The 20,163-nt window shown below is 45.6% G+C and overlaps 1 protein-coding gene across 6 annotated transcripts in view; it reads left to right on the plus strand.

The window, feature by feature from the left end:
• RNF214 (ring finger protein 214) overlaps positions 1-18,108 on the plus strand; it is a 95,642-nt gene extending 77,534 nt beyond the window's left edge. For 3 of the 6 annotated variants that reach the window (XM_066606011.1, XM_066606010.1, XM_066606012.1), the window contains exons 11-15: positions 1,406-1,677; positions 2,110-2,251; positions 2,806-2,898; positions 2,981-3,058; positions 17,925-18,108. In XM_066606011.1, coding sequence (XP_066462108.1) covers positions 1,406-1,677; positions 2,110-2,251; positions 2,806-2,898; positions 2,981-3,058; positions 17,925-17,990 — 651 coding nt within the window. In that variant the 3' untranslated portion in view covers positions 17,991-18,108. Of the gene's footprint in view, positions 1-1,405; positions 1,678-2,109; positions 2,252-2,805; positions 2,899-2,964; positions 3,059-17,924 lie in introns of all 6 variants that reach the window. The other 3 variants (XM_066606015.1, XM_066606013.1, XM_066606014.1) reach the window with 3 other exon arrangements.
• The last annotated feature ends 2,055 nt before the right edge of the window (positions 18,109-20,163 follow it).

The following is a 20,163-nucleotide window of genomic DNA, read 5'->3' on the forward strand; positions in this document are numbered from 1 at the left end:
TTATGACAGGGAAGCTGAATTTCCACCCATGTCATAGGCCTAAGCCTAAATGAATGATCTGGCAAGCGCCATCACTGCAGGCCACAACCGTCCTACAACCCCTTTGTGCATTCAGTAGATGTATGCGGCCCACGATTGCAATTGTCAGAAGAATCACAGAATGCTAGAGTTGAAAGGGACCTTCAGGTTCATCTGGTCCAACCCCCTGCTCAGTGCAGGATTCACTAAACCATCCCAGACAGATGTCTGCCTGGCCTCTGAAGACTTCCATTGAAGGAGAACGCACCACCTCCCGTGGTAACCTGTTCCACTCTTTGATCACCTTCACTGTCTAATATCTAATCTGTGTCTCCTCCCTTTCAGTTTCATCCCATTGCTTCTAGTCTTTCCTTGTGCAGATGAGAATAAGGCTGATCCCCCTGCACTGTGACAGCCCTTCAGATACTTGTAGATGGCTATTAAGTCTCCTTTCAGCCTTCTCTTCTGCTAAACATTCCCAGATCCTTTAACCGTTCCTCATAGGACATGATTTGCAGACCGCTCACCATTTTGGTAACTCTTCTCTGAACTTGCTCCAGTTTGTCTATGTCTTTTTTTAAAGTGGGGTGCCCAGAACTGCACCCAGTATTCCAGATGAGGTCTGACTAAGGAAGAGTAGAGGGGATAATGACCTCACGTGATCTAGACTCTATGCTTCTATTAATACACCCCAGAATTGTGTTTGCCTTTTTGGCTGCTGCATCACATTGTTGACTCATGTTCAGTCTATGATCTATTAGTATACCCAAGTCTTTTTCACATGTGCTACTGCTTAGCCCAATTCCTCCCATTCTGTATGTGCTTTTTTTCATTTTTTTTTGTTAGTGTTTGTGTCTTCTTCCTAGCTTTGTGTCGTCGGCAGATTTGATCCGTTTTCCCATCAATTCCCTCCTCCAGATCATTTATAACCATGTTGACCAACACTGGGCCTAGGACAGAGCCTTGTGGTTCCCACTTGATACATTCTTCCACTTGGATGTGCAGCCATTTATGACCACTCTTTGAGTACTATCACTCCAGATGTGAATCCACCTAACAGTTACCTTGTCAATCACAGATTTGGTCATATTTTCAATAAGTATAGTATGAGCTACTTTAAAGACCACTATTAAGTCTCCTCTCAGCCTTCTTTTTTGCAAGCTAAACATTGCCATCCTGGCCAATCATGTACATACCTGCTACTGTGTGGACCTACCCTTAGATTTGTGATAGCCACCAGTAGGATTGGACAATACTTGCATTAAAGAAGAATGTATTTGAATTCTAGTCTGTATTTGCTTCTGTCATGTCATTGGTGTGCGCCCCTGTTTCCTTCATACTGAATTTGTATGAAATCTAATTATTTGCTTCACTTATTCATTTGTAGCCGAGCCTCATGTTACAAAGAATTGCTTTTGCCCCTGCTCAGATGTCATCTCAGTCAATGCCATCTACAGACATTGGACTCCATGGAAAATCCTCCCTGCCACACCAGCATTCCCATTCTGTGCCATTTACTCCATCCTTCCCTGGAAATGTGGCCTCGGCTCCAAACCTTCTTGGTGCCTCTCAGAATTCGGGCACCTCTGAAGTACCTGGGACAGACAAGTTGAGCAAAATTCTTGAGAAGTTGCAAGCCAGATTCCCACAGTACAATAAGTAGGTATAGCTTGGCTACGTGGCACAGCACAGTACTGCCTTGATATTGCAGATGCTTATTATGGGGATCAAGTAAGATGGTTTCACATCTGCGCTGGAAATTCTGGCACAAAATACCGGAAGAAGAGGCATTGCACACAGCTGAACAGAAACCAAAATGGCCCCATTATAGTCAATGGAGTCAGTTCGGCGCCGTTTGGTTCCGTCATAGGACTGACCCGCTCGGTCAGGAGATTCCTTCCATCTGCTCCTTGAACAGAACCCTCTCCGCAGATGTGAAGCCACCCTAACATGGCATGCTGTTCTCCTTTGCCAGGATCTTCTATTTCTACTATTTGCATTGTTATGATGTTGACGTTTTTTACGTTTTATCACTTTTCATATTTGCTTTTTTGGGTGTTTGCATCTTATTGACTGCCTTGTTTTGTCTAGGGGACATTTAACCAACATCCTTCAGCAGATTAAAATGAGACGTGGCACTCTGTCTGGCCTCACAGTTGAAGCCTTGTGCCAGCTGGTAGAAACACATATAGAGCAGCATCAACTAAAAGAATCTGCAATCCCAGCAGCAAAGGTAAAGCGGTGTATGGCTTTTAAGGCACAAAGCGCACACGTTGAACAGTACTCATTTAATTTTCTTTTAGACTGTCTGAGAAACGGCTTATGGGCATGAATAATTGTAATTTCAGTCATTCACCCCATAGCCTGTCTGTAGATCTCCCTGCGTGAACGAGGGAATGTACAGACAGTTGGCAAGCGTCACCAATCAGTTGACAGATGAGTTTTTGCTTGTTCATTGGTTGATTGTTACCCGGCCTGATTGCCAGGGGTACAAATGTTTGGAGGAGCATTCATGTCCATTCGGACTGTGTAAAGGGCCCATCAGTTTCTACACATTATACCTACTAGCCACCCACCTCTTATTCTGCCGGTCCCAGAGCCCATATCTCACAGCTTTCCCCAAGGCAGTGTACTCGTGTAGTAAACGCTCCCCCAGAGTGCATTCCAGAAACTTGGGCTGTGCTGTAAAGTTTTCATTTTGTGTTAATTGATGTGCAGCAAGCCGTACAATGCTGATATGCAATGGGATTACAGTATTTTATCTGACCCGGGATGCTGTTTTCTCAGCCTATTGGCCATGGCCGGCCCCAGTATCCAGCGGCACAAAGAACCACTACGTTCCTACCCCCAGCTTATGGAGGATATTCAGGGCGACCGCAGGTAAGGTCAATTGAAACATAAAAATGTTTTTCCTTCTGAATATGTGTGTAAGCAAAACCATTTTAGAAGTGTTTCTTTCCAGGTGTGTTTCATGTGCCAGACCATTGTACAGCCACTTGACCGACAGCCTATGTCTTGTAACCACGTTATACACAGAGAGGTAAGCATCATGTAGCAGACTTCCCTTCTCGGGACCACTCTATGGTCAAGTGCCTCAGTGAGAGTGGCTTCTGTCTTGGTGGCCCTTCTGCCATCTAGTTATTACTGGACGGCTGCTACTTCTTTCCCGGGCAATATTGGTACAATCCCCTAAGGACCAGGCTATTTTGTATATAAAGAACCAGACACTTTTTAAGGAGTTTACCCCTGTGATGGTTTTACTGCCTTATTTTTTATTTTTTTCCCCATGACATATATGGCTATTTTTTTAATCTCTTTTTTTCACTGACTTTTTTTTGTTTAGTTTTGGGGGGTAAAAAGTAAAAAAAAATATGTACATTTTTTTTTTTACACTTTATAGTTTTTGTTTTTCTTGTCTGAAGTCCTCTTTTCCATATGTTGAGAAAGACCTCGGGACCTCGGCCTGTTGTGAGAGGGAAATGGCATCAAATTACATACTGTTAGGGCCCATTTACACAGGACGAGTGTCGGGCAAATGATGTGTCTTTTCCCTGTGTCTCTGCGCTCCTGTACGGGAGCTAGCAGAGCTGGCTGGGTCACAGAGCAGCTAGCAGATTTCTCTCCTGTCGCTCCCCCGCCCCTCTCCATTGAGATAACACTACGGCCATTCGCTACTTGCCCAACACTCGTCCTGTGTAAATGGGTCTTTAGAAGAAGCCTACATCGCTGATCCGTTGAAGGACAATAGGTTGCAATGGTTAAGTTAGGATAGGCAATACCTCTTACTACCGCAGGAGAAGGCCTGTAGATCACCTTTTTCATCAAACAAAAGTATTATGAATTGGGCAACCAGTCTAGTAGCCTATTAGCGCACCTAGTACACCAGAATTCAGCATCTCCCCCAATATTACGTATTAAGGCTGTCTGTTCATGGCCATGACGGAATATCGCTAGCGATATTCCGCCACAGGGGAGGAGGGGGGGCCACTGACAGGTCTCCGCGATGAGCCTATCTAATAGATATGCTCACCGTGGCAAATCGCAGCATGCCACGATTTCAATCCCGCAAGCGAAGAATCGTTATGATTCGTCACTGGTGGACGTCGGGCTGTACTTTCCATAGTTAGCCTATGGAAAGCGTGTCATGCGGGGTCTGCGGGCGATTTATTGCCGTGGATCTCACAATGAAAACTCGCCCGTTGACAGGCAGTCTAAATCAGACCAGGGAGCAATTCTTCATAACAGAGTTGTGATCGGGGCAAGATGCCAACAGTTTTATAACGAACTGTATAACACCAGAGCTCAATATTCACAAAGCAAGTTGGGGGACTTCCTTGATTGCCTCCCCTTCCCAGTGCTTACCACCGGGCAAAAAGCACATATTAAGGCTCCTTTCACGCTGGAGGAATAGGCAGAGGCATTGGCAGATATGTCTAAGGGTAAATCACCAGGCCCTGATGGACTTCCGGTAGAGGTGTATGCAAAGTATCATGACCTATTGTTACCGATACTATTAGAAACATACAATGCAGCCTTCAAAGTGGGCTCCCTACCAACATCCTTTTATAATGCGACAATTGTGCTTATTTTAAAACCTGAAAAGGACCCCCTAGACTGTGGCTCGTATAGACCAATATCCCTGTTGAACGTAGATTATAAACTACTGACAACGGTGTTGGTCACCCGCCTCAACCCAATAATCCTAGATCTAATACATCCTCATCAAACTGGGTTTATGCCCGGGAAGTTCACACGGAAGAACCTACTGAGAGCCCAAGTGATCACACAGATGGGGGAAGCCACTGGAGAAAGCTTTTGATTCCATCAAGGGGCCATATTTATTCTGCACTCTTCAGAAATTTGGGTTTGGCAGGGCTTTTTTTCAATGGATCTCGTTAATCTAGAAATCTCCCATCGCTGCTTGTATCGGTGAATGGCCTATGCTCTCCCTATTTCAGCCTCTACAGAGGTACAAGACAAGGGTGCCCTTTATCTCCCATACTGTTTACATTGGCTGTTATGCTGCATGAGAGTATGATGTAAAGGGATATTGTTTTAGGAGATATGGAGGACTGTGTGGCATTGTATGCGGCTGGCTTAATTCTTTTCCTATCAAATCCTGTAACAACGCTCCGCATGCAATGGGCATTATAAATAAAGGCCCATTTACACGGAGCGATGATCACTCAAACGACAGTGACAGCTTTGAGCGATCATTTTGCATAAACTATTAAGTAGCTACTTAATAGCTTATTAGCGTGCAAATGAAGCCTATGGCCTTAGTCACATGGGTGTTTTGACGCACAAATTTCTGAACGCAACAGTTGTGTTCAATAATTCGCGTGACCAAAGCGGGGGTCACGGCAGAAAAAAAGCTGCTAGCAGCGTTTATCCACTCAAAGAGAGCGCTGCCTGCTATCCCCTGCTGTGGCTGTGACACCTGCAGCAGGGGATTCCTTGGATGTGAAACCCCTGTGGCCAGTTGGGCCGGCGGCAGCTGCGGCGGCCCCATTAGCATACAGAGAACATCGCGATCCTCTGCCACAGCTGTGGCAGAGGATCAGGATCTTTACTATATGTTCTCAGTGGGGTCGGCTCTGTTGCCGCCGGCTCCACTGAGCGCAAGGTGAAACCCTTGGATGCTATCGCATCCAGGGGATACACAGAACCCCGGTTTGCCGCAGAAAGCAGTTTGTGCGCATGTAAAATTCGCACATATGCCTGTTCTCATTGAAAACCATTGGTTCTATTTAGATGCAGCCGGCAAACGGAACTGACAGATGTGCGTACAAACGCCCGTGTGACACTTTCCTTTAGCTGAATGCAGTTAATAGCCGGAGGCCTCTTATCTCTATTCAGGTCCTTTGTTCTCCGACGGGAGAACACCCCATGGAGAACTTAGCGTGCAGTCCTGATAAGACCCTAGGATGATTTTTAGGTTGGCCAGAATTTAATGATCAGCCAGCAGTGCACGATGGCCCCTGGTTTAAACGCAACGATTATCACTCAAACGATTGCTTTTTAGCGATTTTGTTTGTTTGTGTGATCGTTGCTCTGTGTAAATGGGCCTTAAGTTCAGTGAGTATATCTGCCCGGAAGTGACGTCAGACGCCATAAACAGTCACCAGAAGCGTATCCAGGAGCAGGGCGGAAGGGGACACTGGAGGGGTGTAGGAGCCGTTACCAGTACCAGGAGGCCGAGGGAGCGGCTGAAGGAATGCCTGCTGAAGTTTCAGCAGGCAGAAACATGCCCTCTGAACGCCAGGGAGCTGAGTGCTCCAGTGAGATGGGGACAGGGAGCGCAGGGCAGGCTAGACAGGGCCTAGTGGTGGGGGTCTCCCTTATAAGGGGGACAGATAGGGAAATCTGCCATAAAGACTGGGATCATCGAACAGTGTGTTGTCTTCCTGGCGCTCGAGTTTGACACATCTCGGATCGGATTGACAGATTACTGGGAGAGGCTGGTGAGGATCCAGTGGTCATGGTGCACATTGGCACCAATTAACAAATTAGAGGTCACTGGAGGGCCCTCAAAAATGATTTCAGGGACTTGGGGTCCAAGCTTAGGGCGAGGACCTCCAGGATAGTTTTCTCGGAAATACTACCTGCACCTAAAGCCACACTAGAAAGGCAGCAGGATCTTAGGGAGACAAGTGGCTCTGGAGTTGGTGTAAGAAGGAAGGATTTGGGTTCCTGGAGAACTGGGCTGGCTTTGCTGTCTGCTACAGGCTCTACCGTAGGGACCGGCTGCATCTCAATGGGGAGGGTGCAGCTGTGCTGGGGGAGAAGATGGCTAGAAGGCTGGAGGAGTGTTTAAACTAGAGACTAGGGGGGAGGGCAAAAAGAGAAACAAGGAGGTAGCGAACAGGGTTTAAGTAATGGGAATGGGGGTCGAGCAGGTGGGGGGTTTAGTACAGTTAGAACTGACAGATCAGCCAATAGTACCATTAGTAGCATGATGAATTTAAAGAACAAAAACAATCATATAAATTGTATGGCAACGAATGCAAGAAGTCTGATCGGTAAAGTGGGTGAGCTTGAAGCGAGAATGATAAAAATTACGACATAGTTGGAATAACGGAAACATGGCTTGATGATAGGTGCGATTGGGCGGTGAATTTACAAGGTTACAATCTCTTCAGAAGTGACCGTGGAAACCAGAAAGGGGGAGGGGTGTTTCTGTACGTTAAATCGTACTTAATACCGAGGCTAAGGGAGGATATATGAACACATGGAATCTCTGTAGGCAGAAATACAGGGAGGAAGTAATAACAAAATCCTGGTAGGGGTTTTCTATAAGCCACCAAAAGCAACAGAAGAAACGGAAACCTTACTATTAAGGCAGATAGAAGAGGTGTCAAGCTGAAATAAAGTAATAATCATGGGGGTCTTTAATTATCCGGATATAACATGGGGAAACGAGCCTTTAAAAACAAAAGAACTACAAGTAGAAGGAAACCAATGTGGCTCGACAAGACTGTAAGAGGGGCAATAAATGAAAAAAAGAAAGCGTTTAAATTACTAAAACAAGAAGGCAGCGAAGAAGCGCTAAAATCATACAGGGAAAAAAACAAAATTTGCAAAGATAAGATCAAAATTGCTAAGGAGGAGGCAGAAAGACTGATCGCCAAAGAGAGCAAAAACAACCCGGAACTATTCTTCAATTATAACAGTAAAAGGATTTGCATCGAGAGCACTGGCCCTTTAACGAATAATGCAGGGGAAATCATTGAAGATCATGGAGGGAAGGCAAATCTATTAAATGGTTTCTTTTCAAGCGTATTCACAAACGAAAAGGAAATGTCACATGAGATGCAGGGGAATAAAATGAACCCCTCACAAAATAATACATACCTAACACTGGGGGAAGTGCAGAGCCGGTTAAAGAGGATTAAAATCGATAAATCGCCGGGCCCAGATGGAATACACCCAAGGATACTAAGGGAACTAAGTGATGAGATAGCTAGGCTGCTATATCTAACATTTATGGACACTATCAAGACCGGGGCTGTGCCACTGGATTGGCGTATTGCCAATATAGTTCTAATATACAAAAAGGGGACCAAAAGAGAGCCTGGTAACTACAGGCCGGTAAGTCTCACTTCAGTAACGGGAAAAATATTCGAGGGGTTTCTGAGAGATACCATCGTACAATACCTCAAGGAGAACAAGGGAATAACGCCTCACCAGCACGGGTTCATGAGGGGCCGATCATGTCAGACCAATCTGATCAGCTTCTATGATGAAGTAAGCTCTAGGCTGGACCTGGGAGAGTCTATTGATCTCCTGTATCTGGATTTCTCTAAAGGCCCATTTACACGAGCAGATAATCGCTCAAAGATCGCTCAAATGACAGTTTGAGCGACAGCTTTGAGCGATTATTTTGCTTAAAAAATAATTGCTATTGAAGTAGCTTCTCAGCTACTTAAATGCCAATTATGTATGTTAATGAAGCCTTCTCTGATGTGAATAGCCCGAGGGTGTTGGCTGAGCTTCAAATGCTTTGTTCTCCATGGGGGGGAGGGGAGGGGACGACAATGCTATCAGCACTGTCCCCCCCCCCCCCCCCACCCTTTCCCCCATCCTGTGGAGAATGACTGATTAAACTGATTGCTAAAATCAAGTTCACTTGATTTTAAGGATCAGTGAAAAGAGCCCGAAATGCGGGTTCCCCTACGCCCATTTACACGCACCGATTATCGCTAAAACGATCGCCGATAAGCGAAGTTTTAACGATAATCGTCCAGTGTAAATGGGCCTTAAGGCATTTGACACCGTGCCGCATAATAGGTTGATATATAAAATGAAAAAGCTCGGATTGGGTGAAAACGTGTATCTGGGTAAGGAATTGGCTCAGAGATAGAAAGCAGAGGGGGTAATAAATGGTTCATACTCTGATTGGGCCCCCGTCGCTAGTGGGGGGGCCACAGGGTTCAGTATTGGGCTCCATTCTGTTCAATATATTTATCAATGACCTGATAGAGGGGCTGCACAGTAAAATATCAATATTTGCAGATGACACAAAATTATACAATATAATCAATGCAACGGAGGACAATGTGCGGCTACAAACGGACCGAGATAAGCCGGGGGCTTGGGGGGGGGAAAAATGGCAAATGAAGTTCAATGTGGATAAATGTAAGGTTCTGCACATGGGCAGGAGAAAGGGATGTTACCAATATACACTAAATGGGGTACAGCTAGGGGAAAGACCTGGGGGTACTAGTGGGCTGTAGACTAAACTGGAGTAACCAATGCCAGTCAGCTGCTGCAGAAGCTAATAAAGTCTTGGGGTGCATTAAAAGAGGTATAGGGACGAGAACATTATCCTCCCACTATATAAGGCACTTGTCAGGCCCCACATGGAATACTGCGCACAGTTCTGGTCACCGGGGCTCAGGAAAGATGTCACAGTGCTTGAGGAGTACAAAGAAGGGCAACTAAACTAATACATGGAATGACGGGACTGGAATACCCAGAGAGGCACCAAAACTGGGATTATTCACCCTGGAAAAAAGATGGCTAAGGGGCGACCAAATAACGCTTTATAAATCCATGAGGGGACGATACAAGGATCTCTCCCATGATCTGTTTATACCCAGGACTGCGACGGTAACAAGAGGGCATCCGCTACGTCTAGAGGAAAGCAGGTTTCATCACCAACACAGAAGGGGGTTCTTTACTGTAAGAGCAGTGAGACTGTGGAACTCTCTGCCTGAGGACGTGGTAATGGCAGGATCCATAGAGGAGTTTAAGAGGGACCAGATTTCTTTCTAGAGCAGAAGGAGATACATTTTAGGTGACCAGTGGGTTGTTGATCCGGGTCTTACAGTCAGGTAGGAACTATTGCAGGCTGAACTAGATGGACGTTGTCTTCATTCGGCCTAACATACTACGGAACTATGAGTTTTCTGACCTGCATATTAATTGGGCAAAGTCTGCTTTGATGTCTTTCTCTCTGAAGAGCCCACTGTGGGACTCTGGCTTAATTTGTGACCTTCAGATTATGGATAAGTTTAACCCCTTCCCGCTATATGATGTACATTTACATCCTGCAGCATTGGGGAATGTATGGAGCGAGATCAGGAGGCGACCCCTCTTCATGCAGTGTGGGCATCAGCTGTTAATTACAGCTGACACCCGCGGGCAATACCTGCAATTGGCCGCGTGGCCGATCTCTGCTATTACCCTTTAAATGCCACTGTTAATTCTGACAGCGGCATTTAAATCCCCCGAACGATGAGCTCGCGGAGAGATGTGCGGGTGTCATAGCTGCCGGGGGGGCCTTCTGAATGGCCCCAGGGCTGTCTTAGCATACTGCCTATCAAACCGTCCCCCTGGGGTGGCTTGATAGACTGCCTGTCAGATTGCAGTATGACGTAATGCTATAGCATTACGTCATACTGCAGGAGCGATCAAAGCATCGCTAGTTGTGGTCCCCTGGGAGGGGAAGCTAAGAAAAAAAGTAAAAATAAGATTAATAAAGTTGTGCTAATTGTGAAAAAAAGCTTTAAACGACCCCCTTTTGCCATATCTATAATATAAAAAAATCTGACTCATAGAGCAAAAATACATATTTAGTATTGCCGCGTCTGTTAAAGTCTGATCTATCAAAGTAGCATGTTATTTACCCCGCACAGTGACCATCGTCCGAAAAAAGAAAAAAAAATTAACGCCAGATACACTTTTTTAGTCACCCTGTCTCCCAGAAAAACTGCAATAAAATGTGATCAAAAAGTCGTATGTATTCTGAAATGGTACCAATGTACTACAGGAGCCCTCACACTACGTTGTCAGAAAAATAAAAAAGTTATTGTGCGCGCAAGATGGCGGCAGAAAATACTAAAGAAAAATTAAATTAGTACTGCAAAAAAATCGCAGTAATCGTACCGACCCACAGAATAAAGTCATCATGTCATTTTTGTTGCAGTTTGTGCGCCGTAGAAGCAAGACGCTCTGAAAGATGGCGGAATATCATTTTTTTTTCTCCATTTTACTCCACTTAGAATTTTTTAAAAGTCTTTCAGGACATTCTATGGTGCACTAAATAGCACCACTGAAAAATACAACTCGTCACGCAAAAAACAAGCCCTCATACAGCGACGTCGATGGAGAAATAAAGGAGTTACAATTTTTTTTTAAAGGGGGGAGAAAAAAATGAAAATGGCGGGGGAGGGAAAGGGCTGCGTCATTAAGGGGTTAACCATCTAGGCATCCAGTTTTCTAATATCTCAAAAGGTCCCTGGAGCTGAATGTACATTCCCTAACAGAGCAAATTTAAATTATGGAGCACTCTGCCACTCTTAGTAGCGGGTTGAATGAATTGAATTAAGATGACCGTGCTCCTCAGATGCCTTTACATTGTACAACACACCCCGACACGGATCCCAAACCGCTTTTTAAAAGCATTAAACATTTAGAATTATTTTTCTTTTAATTAGTATATTTACGCTAAAATAAAGGCTGAACGGGTTCCTCATTTGGTTTTGGACGTTTTGATATAATGACAGTATGCATATGGCAATTGTTTTTGATTTGAGGGTCATTTGTTTTTTTAAGTATATATTTTTTATTCTGCAATTTTATTTTTTGCACTTCTTTTTGTAACATATATGACCCCCACGATGTCACATAAGCCCTCTGGGGGTCATTCACATTGTCTTTTTGTTTTTTATTACACACTTTTTCACTGCAGCTGAGGCATCCATAGGAGTCCCAGTTACAGGGGAAAAGGTCCTCTCTAGTGACAAGTCACTGGCAGAGCTGTTCATGCGTTGCTGGGACCCTGCAGCTCTGCTGTAACAGTCACATGATCGCTGGGTCACATTATACTTCCACTTTCACTTCTTAGTACATAACACTCATTGGGCGCTATATACCCTCGGAAAAGGAGAAGGCAGGAAGCAATTAGAAACAGCTTCTCCTCCGGGTTCTCAGCTGTGTCCGACAGCTGAGAACCTAACCTATTCCTGTTTGATTGCTGAGGCTTTAATCTCGTGCCGTATTTTTGCTATTGGCGGGGATTAAAGCCCAGGACCAAGCACTGTATATTTACCGTGCGTGGTCCTTAAGGGGTTAAAGAAAATGCATCATGTATGTTCTTGAGATCAAGGCCTGTTTAACAAATGGCTTTCTAATTTACATATTATTAAAGACATTGTAATTCAACAAATCGAGTTGTCAAGTCACCCCCTCCCCACCCTATATTCCATAGTTTCCATCAGTGTTCCATTGTAATGATGTGGGGTCAGGATCAGAGTCCAGAGGCTGTAAGGCCTCATGTCCACTAGCTAAATCGATTGACTAAATCCGCGCGGGTGTTCCGTATGTGCAGTCCGCGCCCATAGTGATGCATTGGACACCCGCAGGTAAGTAAATACCTGCGGGTTTCCTTGTTGCCTGTCGCGCGGATTGCACGTGCGGGAAATCACCCGCAGCATGCTCCATTTTTTTGCGGGTTTCCCGCACGGATAGCTCCTATGGAAGCCGGCCGTATCCGTGGCACACCCACAGCTGAATTTCTGCTCTGCCGCGGGAGCCTGAATTTCCCAGTGGACATGAGGCCTAATGGTTCTAGGCAGTATTTGACAGAGGTATGAATACTATAGGATTTGGACAAAGTCACCCAGAGGTGGCACACAGACAGGTATCAGCAGTAGATGAAGTAAGGGCCCTGTTACATGGGACGACTGTTGGGCACATAAGCTTAAGCTTTTACGTTATATGTGAAGCGCTGAGCGGGGAACGCCTACGCACGCCGGGACGCCTGCAGTCCAGCAATGTTATTTTATGCGGACTGAAAGTGAGAGATAACGAGAAGTGACTGAATAGTAAACGATGTCTTTGCATTTCCACTGGATTATCGCTCAATTTACAGTCAGTAGTTCATTGGAGCGATAATAGTCTTGTGTAAATAGCCCTTTAATCCTGTGGGGGAATTGGAAGGGACCAGGCCTTTAAGGGAAATCCTGAGGTGAAGCTAATCAGGCAATCGAGGCAATACAAAGCAACCATTCTAGACGGCAGAATACTAGATCATGTGAAATTGTTACCGTTACGGTGTTGGCCCCAAAAATCGAAGCAAAGCAAATCTTAACATATAGAAGAGAGAAGTGTTGTGGAGGTGATCTGTTTATTGGCTGACCAGGTGTACCGTATAAACATGTTTTGTCGCATCGCCTTTTGTCTTTACCCCGGACTCTCTAACATCGCTCACACAAGTCATTGCCTTTTTTGTATCTGTAGGTTTTTTACTTCATTACTTTATTTCTTTTCCTCCAGTAACAACAAAAGCAACGTTCAGAATTTTGCTGCGTTCTCCTTGAAGCTCTTTCACACGAATATATGCTTACTGCTCCCTTAGGCTTTTACTGTGCCTCGCTCACACAGAGCAAGAAATACACACCAAGATAATGTATGGGGATTGTCGGTAAGCAGCAGGTAGACTTATCATTACGTTAGAGAGGCCTTAGGGCGGCTTTAAACAGGATGAATTTGGGGCTCCCGACAGTCGTCCTAAGATTTATCCCTCTTTTGCTTTCATATAGGAGTAATAGTCATTCGCTGAATGGAGGCGGGGGGGGGGCATGGTGTCTGCGGATTGTCCACCTCCATTTACTGTGAACAGGCCATCGTTAAAAGACAAAGAAATGCTTACAGTGAACAATCCATTCATGAAGATGTCTGACAGCAAAGGGGTTTCTTTATTCTTCCATAACCCTCGACAAAGCCTCCTGTTAGACTAATAAGGAAACCCCTTTCTCTGCCTCGGATGCTGTCAGACATCTCTTCATGCATTGAATCCAACCACGGTCTGGCCTGCATGTGAGTGAGAACGCGCTCCCTAATCACCGAAACCGAGCGACTTCCTGTGGGGTTTACACAGGAGAACCAGTGCTGATATTCACTCATTTGAATGCTTTTTTTCTGCCAATAACTGTCCCATGTAAAGTCACCCTAAGGCCGCCTGCAGATGGGCGGGATTTCCGCCCTTGGAAGCTGCCATAGCATTGCGTTAGCAAACGCAATCCTAGGCAGACGGCTGCGGTTTGTCCGCGCGAAATCTCCCGTGGCAAACAAACCGCAGCATGTTCTATATCTGTGCGGGGCTCGCCGGCTCCGGTCTGCGCATGCGCCGGCTGCCCGGCAGCCGTCACATGACAGATCCGGAGCTGCGGGGCGCGGGTGAGTATGCGCTGCTCTCTGCAGGCGCTCGGGTCGGGTCCCGCGGCGAGAATTCCCGCTGCCGAATCCGACCCGGCTGTCTGCAGGCGGCCTTAGACTTGGTGCTGATACACTTCTAATAGTACTGTTACGGATGATGTACTGTTACATGGCCATAGCGGCCAGAGTACACAGCTTGGCAAGGTAAATAAAAAAAGAACATTCTTATTATTTTCTTTGTGTAATAGAAAGATTTCACGCATTTACATGTGTTTGACAATGTCTGTCTATACAGCCAGTTGGCTTATACATGTGTTATTACATGGTTGTTTATTTACACTGCTAGCTTGTACCCTTCATACTAATGTGGTTGGTCTATGCACAATAATAGGATCATGTTGGGATATGTTGCTAACATCACACAATTTCTATTCATGTTTTCTTTCAATGGATAGAATAAATGACTATTGTGCAATTACGGTGCCACATTTGCTTTTCCGAATGCGACACTGCAAACATTTATTGCATTAATCTCATGTTTTGGGGGGGGGGGGGATATTTCATCATCAAAATCTAGGTCACGTGTTCATATAATATTCAATTCAGTAGCAATTGATATCCATGTGATTCTAAAACTGTGCTATAGTACTGCTTTTTCATTTTAAAAAATCACAGCAATATCACATCGCTGGACCGTGCAATATCGCTGCGGTTTCTCGTGGTGCTACCGCGAACTTTATAGCACCACATGCGAGGATTTTCAGGGGGGCGCATGAAATATAAGCCCTACCCTGAAAATAAGCCGGAGCTGAAGATAAAGATTTTTTAAAAAGTATACATCACCTAGAAGCGCTGTCTGGGGCTCCGCTGCAGCTTCTCTTCTGGCCAGGGATTGAAAAATCCCCGCCTCCTGGTAGCGCTGGCTATGATTGGCTGACACGTAGCCAATCACAGCCAGCACTCATTGAATGGCTGATGCTTAGCCAATCACGGCCAGCACTTCCAGGAGGCAGGGATTTTTCAATCCCAGGCCAGGAGATTATGAAGAGAAACCGTGCCGGGAACCAGGGAGAAGACGCGGCCAGGCTGACAGCGCTTCTCAGGTGATACATACTGTTTTTTTATGTTTTCCCTGCAGCTAGGGCTTAGATTATAGCTTTGAGAGTAGGATTTCCTACTGCCAAACTTGCATCACACCGCACGAAAATCGCGTTTTCATGCGATGCAACAGAGCGGAAGGCTCCATAGGGAAACATGGACTACAAAACCTCACGAGTTGCACGCATATCGCCGGGCCCGCAAGGTTTTTGTGTCGGGTTGTTGCATGCTACAAAACATCACATGTGTGAAGTAACCCCTAAAAAAGCATGGGCTTCCCATACATGCGATTTTGTAACAAGCCTAGTTTGTCGCCCGTGTGAATGAGGCCTAAATATGCTGTGCTGATTAGCAGATGCATCTTTTATGATGAGTGATTTGTCTGTTTTAGTCAGTGGCTGGTAATTGGTAAGGACTCCCAGCTGATTGTTTTTAAAGCTATGTGTTTGTCTAAGTGTATCAGATGTGATCAAGACCGCTTGTCAGTAGAAACGCGTCTTCTGTGCTATGTGATGTCCTGTCTATAAAGGTAATAAAGCATATTTTGTACATAGAGCTGACACTTTGGTGTTTTTGATGTCTACAGAGCTTGGCAATACAGATGAGCGAGCATACTCGTCCGAGCTTGATGCTCGTTCAAGTATTAGGGTGCCCGAGATGCTCGTTACTCGAGACGAGCACCACGCGGTACTCGTCTCGATTAAACGAGCACTGACCATTGAATTCAATGGAGCCGGCAATACAGCCGGCTCCATTGAAAGCAATGGGCTGCCGGCGATCGCGGGATGAATTGTCGCGAAGGGCTTAAATATATTCCTGCAATTCATCCAGAAATGTGTAAAAATAAAAAAAATATGTATACTCACCTTGTCCCGGCAGACTGAGTTCAGCGCGGCCGGCCTGCAGTGGGTGTGAAGGGGGTGTGAGTCAGACCTGCCCCTGATTGGCTCAGCGCTGAGCCAATCAGAGGCAGGTCTCACTCACACCCATTCATGAATTCATGGGCTGTATTGCCGGCTCCATTGAATTCAATGGGCTAACATCATTCTTCTCTGCCACAGCTGTTACAGCTGTGGCAGAGGAGAACGATCTTTATGCTGACAGTGCGGGGGGGGGGGGGGGGTGGGTCTCACTCTTGCCACTATTGTGGCTTAATAGTGGGACCTGGGAACTTGAGATGTAGCCCCTCGCCTGCCCTATCCGTTTCTGTGTCGTTCCCATCACTTTCTTGAATTTCCCAGGTTTTCACAAATGAAAACCTTAGCGAGCATCGGCGATATACAAAAATGCTCGAGTCGCCCATTGACTTCAATGGGGTTCGTTACTCGAAACGAACTCTCGAGCATCACTGAAAGTTCGACTCGAGTAACGAGCACCCGAGCATTTTGGTGCTCACTCATCTCTACTTGGCAACCTTTGACAGTCCCATAGACACAGAATGCAACACTAACGCACGTGCTCAACCATCGCTCCGTGCAGTGTATACAGGACCCCCATTCTTGTGATTGGTGAGATCCCCAGCCATCAGATACTTTCAAATGTGGATTCTGGGGGAAAATCCCCTTTAAAAATCCTACTGTTCTCTGTAGTTTGTATCTATAGAGAAACAAAGGTCTACATTGAAGCGGTTTACAAACAAACCCTGTTTGTAGTCTGACCCTGTAATCACGTGTAATGCTGCATTTACATGGATCGTTCAAATCAGCGAAACTGAACGATGATTGTTCACACAGGAATGCGAAATACTAAACGATTAGTGAATCTGAACTATATGATTATTAACGAGAATCAGCCAGCTAAAATGGGCTGCACAAGCGCAGATGAGTGCATTAATTATGAGCCATACAGAAGTTATTCACTTACCTGTTCCGTTGCTAGCGTCCCCGTCTCCATGGTGCCGTCTAATCTTCAGCGTCTAATCGCCCGATTAGACGCGCTTGCGCAGTCCGGTCTTCTCCCTTCTGAATGGGGCCGCTCGTGCCGGAGAGCGGCTCCTCATAGCTCCGCCCCGTCACGTGTGCCGATTCCAGCCAATCAGGAGGCTGGAATCGGCAATGGACCGCACAGAAGACCTGCGGTCCACCGAGGGTGAAGATCCCGGCGGCCATCTTCACAAGGTAAGTCAGAAGTCGCCGGAGCACGGGGATTCGGGTAAGTACTGGACGGTTTGTTTTTTTTATGCCTGCATCGGGTTTGTCTCCCGCCGAACGGGGGGGCTATTGGAAAAAAAAAAAAACCCTTTCGGCGCGGGACAACCCCTTTAATCTTCTCTTTTGTGTCTGTTCTCCCTTTAACTTTCATGCTGTGCTAAATTCTCCATCCTGTAAAGTTCAGTGCCCATATTGGCAATGTGCGTGTTCAGGTTGCTATTGGCCCTGCTCATGCACGAGAAATCGTAGAGCGTAGATTTTTGTATTCATTTTCTGTCTTGGACAAATAGAAAAATTGTACGGATTATTCAAGGATGTGTTGTTGAGTATATAAACAATTACAGATTGGGACTAAGCAACCTATTCAGTGCTGTAAGTATGAGCAGAAGCAGACTGCTTTCCCGATCATAACATGGTTTGTATACTGTAGTCGGGTGTTGTGTACATATATGTAAATCATAATCTGTACTAAAAGGTTCTTGATGTCTTCCACAGTGTGCTAAATCTTGGTCATCAACCAACCATGATGGTGCCTGCCTATTTTGCCCAAGCCAACGATAACCAGAAGAAATTCTTAGTCCATGGAAGCATGAATGCTGCTCAGAAGTCTGCTTAATGCCGTTAACAACACATCAGTGTACAGAAACTTCTGTATAATAAACCCTTGTTGGAGAGTCAACTCTGCTTTGCCTTTAATGAGCATATTCCATACCATCATTGTAGAAAAAGCCATGGGCGCACATTCACATCTTATATATTGTTCTCTATAAACATAAACATGAGGTTCTAGTTTCAGAGAAAAGCTACCAGGATGGTGAGCGGTCTGCAAAACATGTCCTATGAAGAACGGGTAAAGGATCTGGGAATGTTTAGCAGAAGAGAAGGCTGAGAGGAGACTTAATAGCTGTCTACAAATATCTGAAGGGCTGTCACAGTGCAGAGGGATCAGCCCTATTCTCATCTGTACAAGGAAAGACTAGAAGCAATGGGATGAAACTGAAAGGGAGGAGACACAGATTAGATATTAGACAATGAGGGTGATCAATGGGTGGAACAGGCTGCCACGGGAGGAGGTGCATTCAGCAGGTTTATATAGTTTGTATACTGTAGTAGCGTGCTGTTGTGTACATATATGTAAATCATAATCTGTACTATAAAGTACCCGATGACCCTGGAGGTCCCTTCCAACTCTTCAATTCTATGACATCTTGATCCAATTGTATAAGCCCACTAGCCACTTCACGGCAACCTCTTTGGGCGTGACAACACATGGCGACTGCAGCTGTCACAATACAGCACCCATGAGGTGCTCCTCAACACCACTGATGCCAGGCTGGACACCCACAGCTCTGACTGACTCGCACCAACACAAAAAATACCACAACAGAAGCTCTTGTGTAGTATCACACAATGTAAAATGTGTCTGTAGAGCTCACCTATCCATATGATCACCTGCACAGCAGATCAGGTTATAGACACAGAAAATGTTTGCACATGATTTTCATCTCCACTTTTCAAAAGCCATAACTTTTTTTATTTCTAGTATATATCATTGGAGGACACAGCTCAAATTTGTGGATAAAGCTACTGTCACTAGGAGACAAACTCTAAACAGAAAAAGTGTTAGCTCCTCTTCCTAGGTTATACCCCTTCTGCATGTACCAAGTTAACTAGTTTTAGCTTAGTGTACATAGGATGCAGATCTGTTAGTCACTAGCCTTCAGAACCTCTTGGATTCAGGGAATACAAGGAGCCAGGGCTGTCCCTGCTACCCCACCAAGGAGGGCGAACAGAATGGAGCTAACAGTCTTATTGCCTGCCCTGACCTCAGAAGAAAAGGAGGCAGAATGTGACCCGTCAGCCATAGTGTCACTTTTTACCGGAGCACTACTTTCTTAAAGGCAGGCAAATACAGGGGTGTAGACTGCTGCAGCTATGCAGTCCACATCTTCCTCTACAGATAAAGCAATCCCTTTTTTGGTGGCTGGATTCCCCACAGAGTCTCTGGTTGCAGGGGTTCTCTGCGAAATCTCATGGCACAAGGCACTTGGACCGGACAGGAGACCATACTGCAACTAAATATGTTGGAACTTCGACCCATTCTCCGGTGGCTTCTTCACTTCACACCCTAGCTGATAGGTCTCCCAGTTTGGGTGCACACCGGCAACGCAATGGCCTTCGTGTACATAAATCATCAAGGTAGGATCTGCAGCATTAGGGTCATGGCAGAAGCCTCTTCCAGCACTCCCTGTGGTCCACATACTAAGAGTGGACAACTGGATAGCCAACTTCCTCAGCAGAGAGACTGTCGACCCACGAGAATGGGAGCTATGTGCCGAAGTCTTTTGAGCACTTTGTTGAAGGTGGGGTCAACTGTATGTCGACCTGATGGCGTCCAGAATCAATCACGAACTGCCAATCTTAATCGTTAGATTGCAGGACCCCCAGGCTCAAGTAGTGGATGCAGTAGTATTTCCTGGACAGACTTTCAGTTCCTGTATGTCTTTTTGCTCTTCCCACTAATCCCATGACTTCTCAAGAAAATCAAAATGGAAAGACTGCCGATAATTTTCATCATCCCGGATTGGCCCTGTTATGCATGGTACACGGATTTCATCGACCTATTCAACGACTCTCCATGGCACCTTTCTCTTCAAGACCTTCACTCAGGGACCCATCTACCACCCGAGTTTTTCCACACTTTAACGGTGTGGCAGTTGAAACCACTCTCTTG

Source organism: Eleutherodactylus coqui, chromosome 6 (genome assembly GCF_035609145.1).
Source record: "Eleutherodactylus coqui strain aEleCoq1 chromosome 6, aEleCoq1.hap1, whole genome shotgun sequence".
In the NCBI taxonomy this organism is placed as follows: domain Eukaryota; kingdom Metazoa; phylum Chordata; class Amphibia; order Anura; family Eleutherodactylidae; genus Eleutherodactylus; species Eleutherodactylus coqui.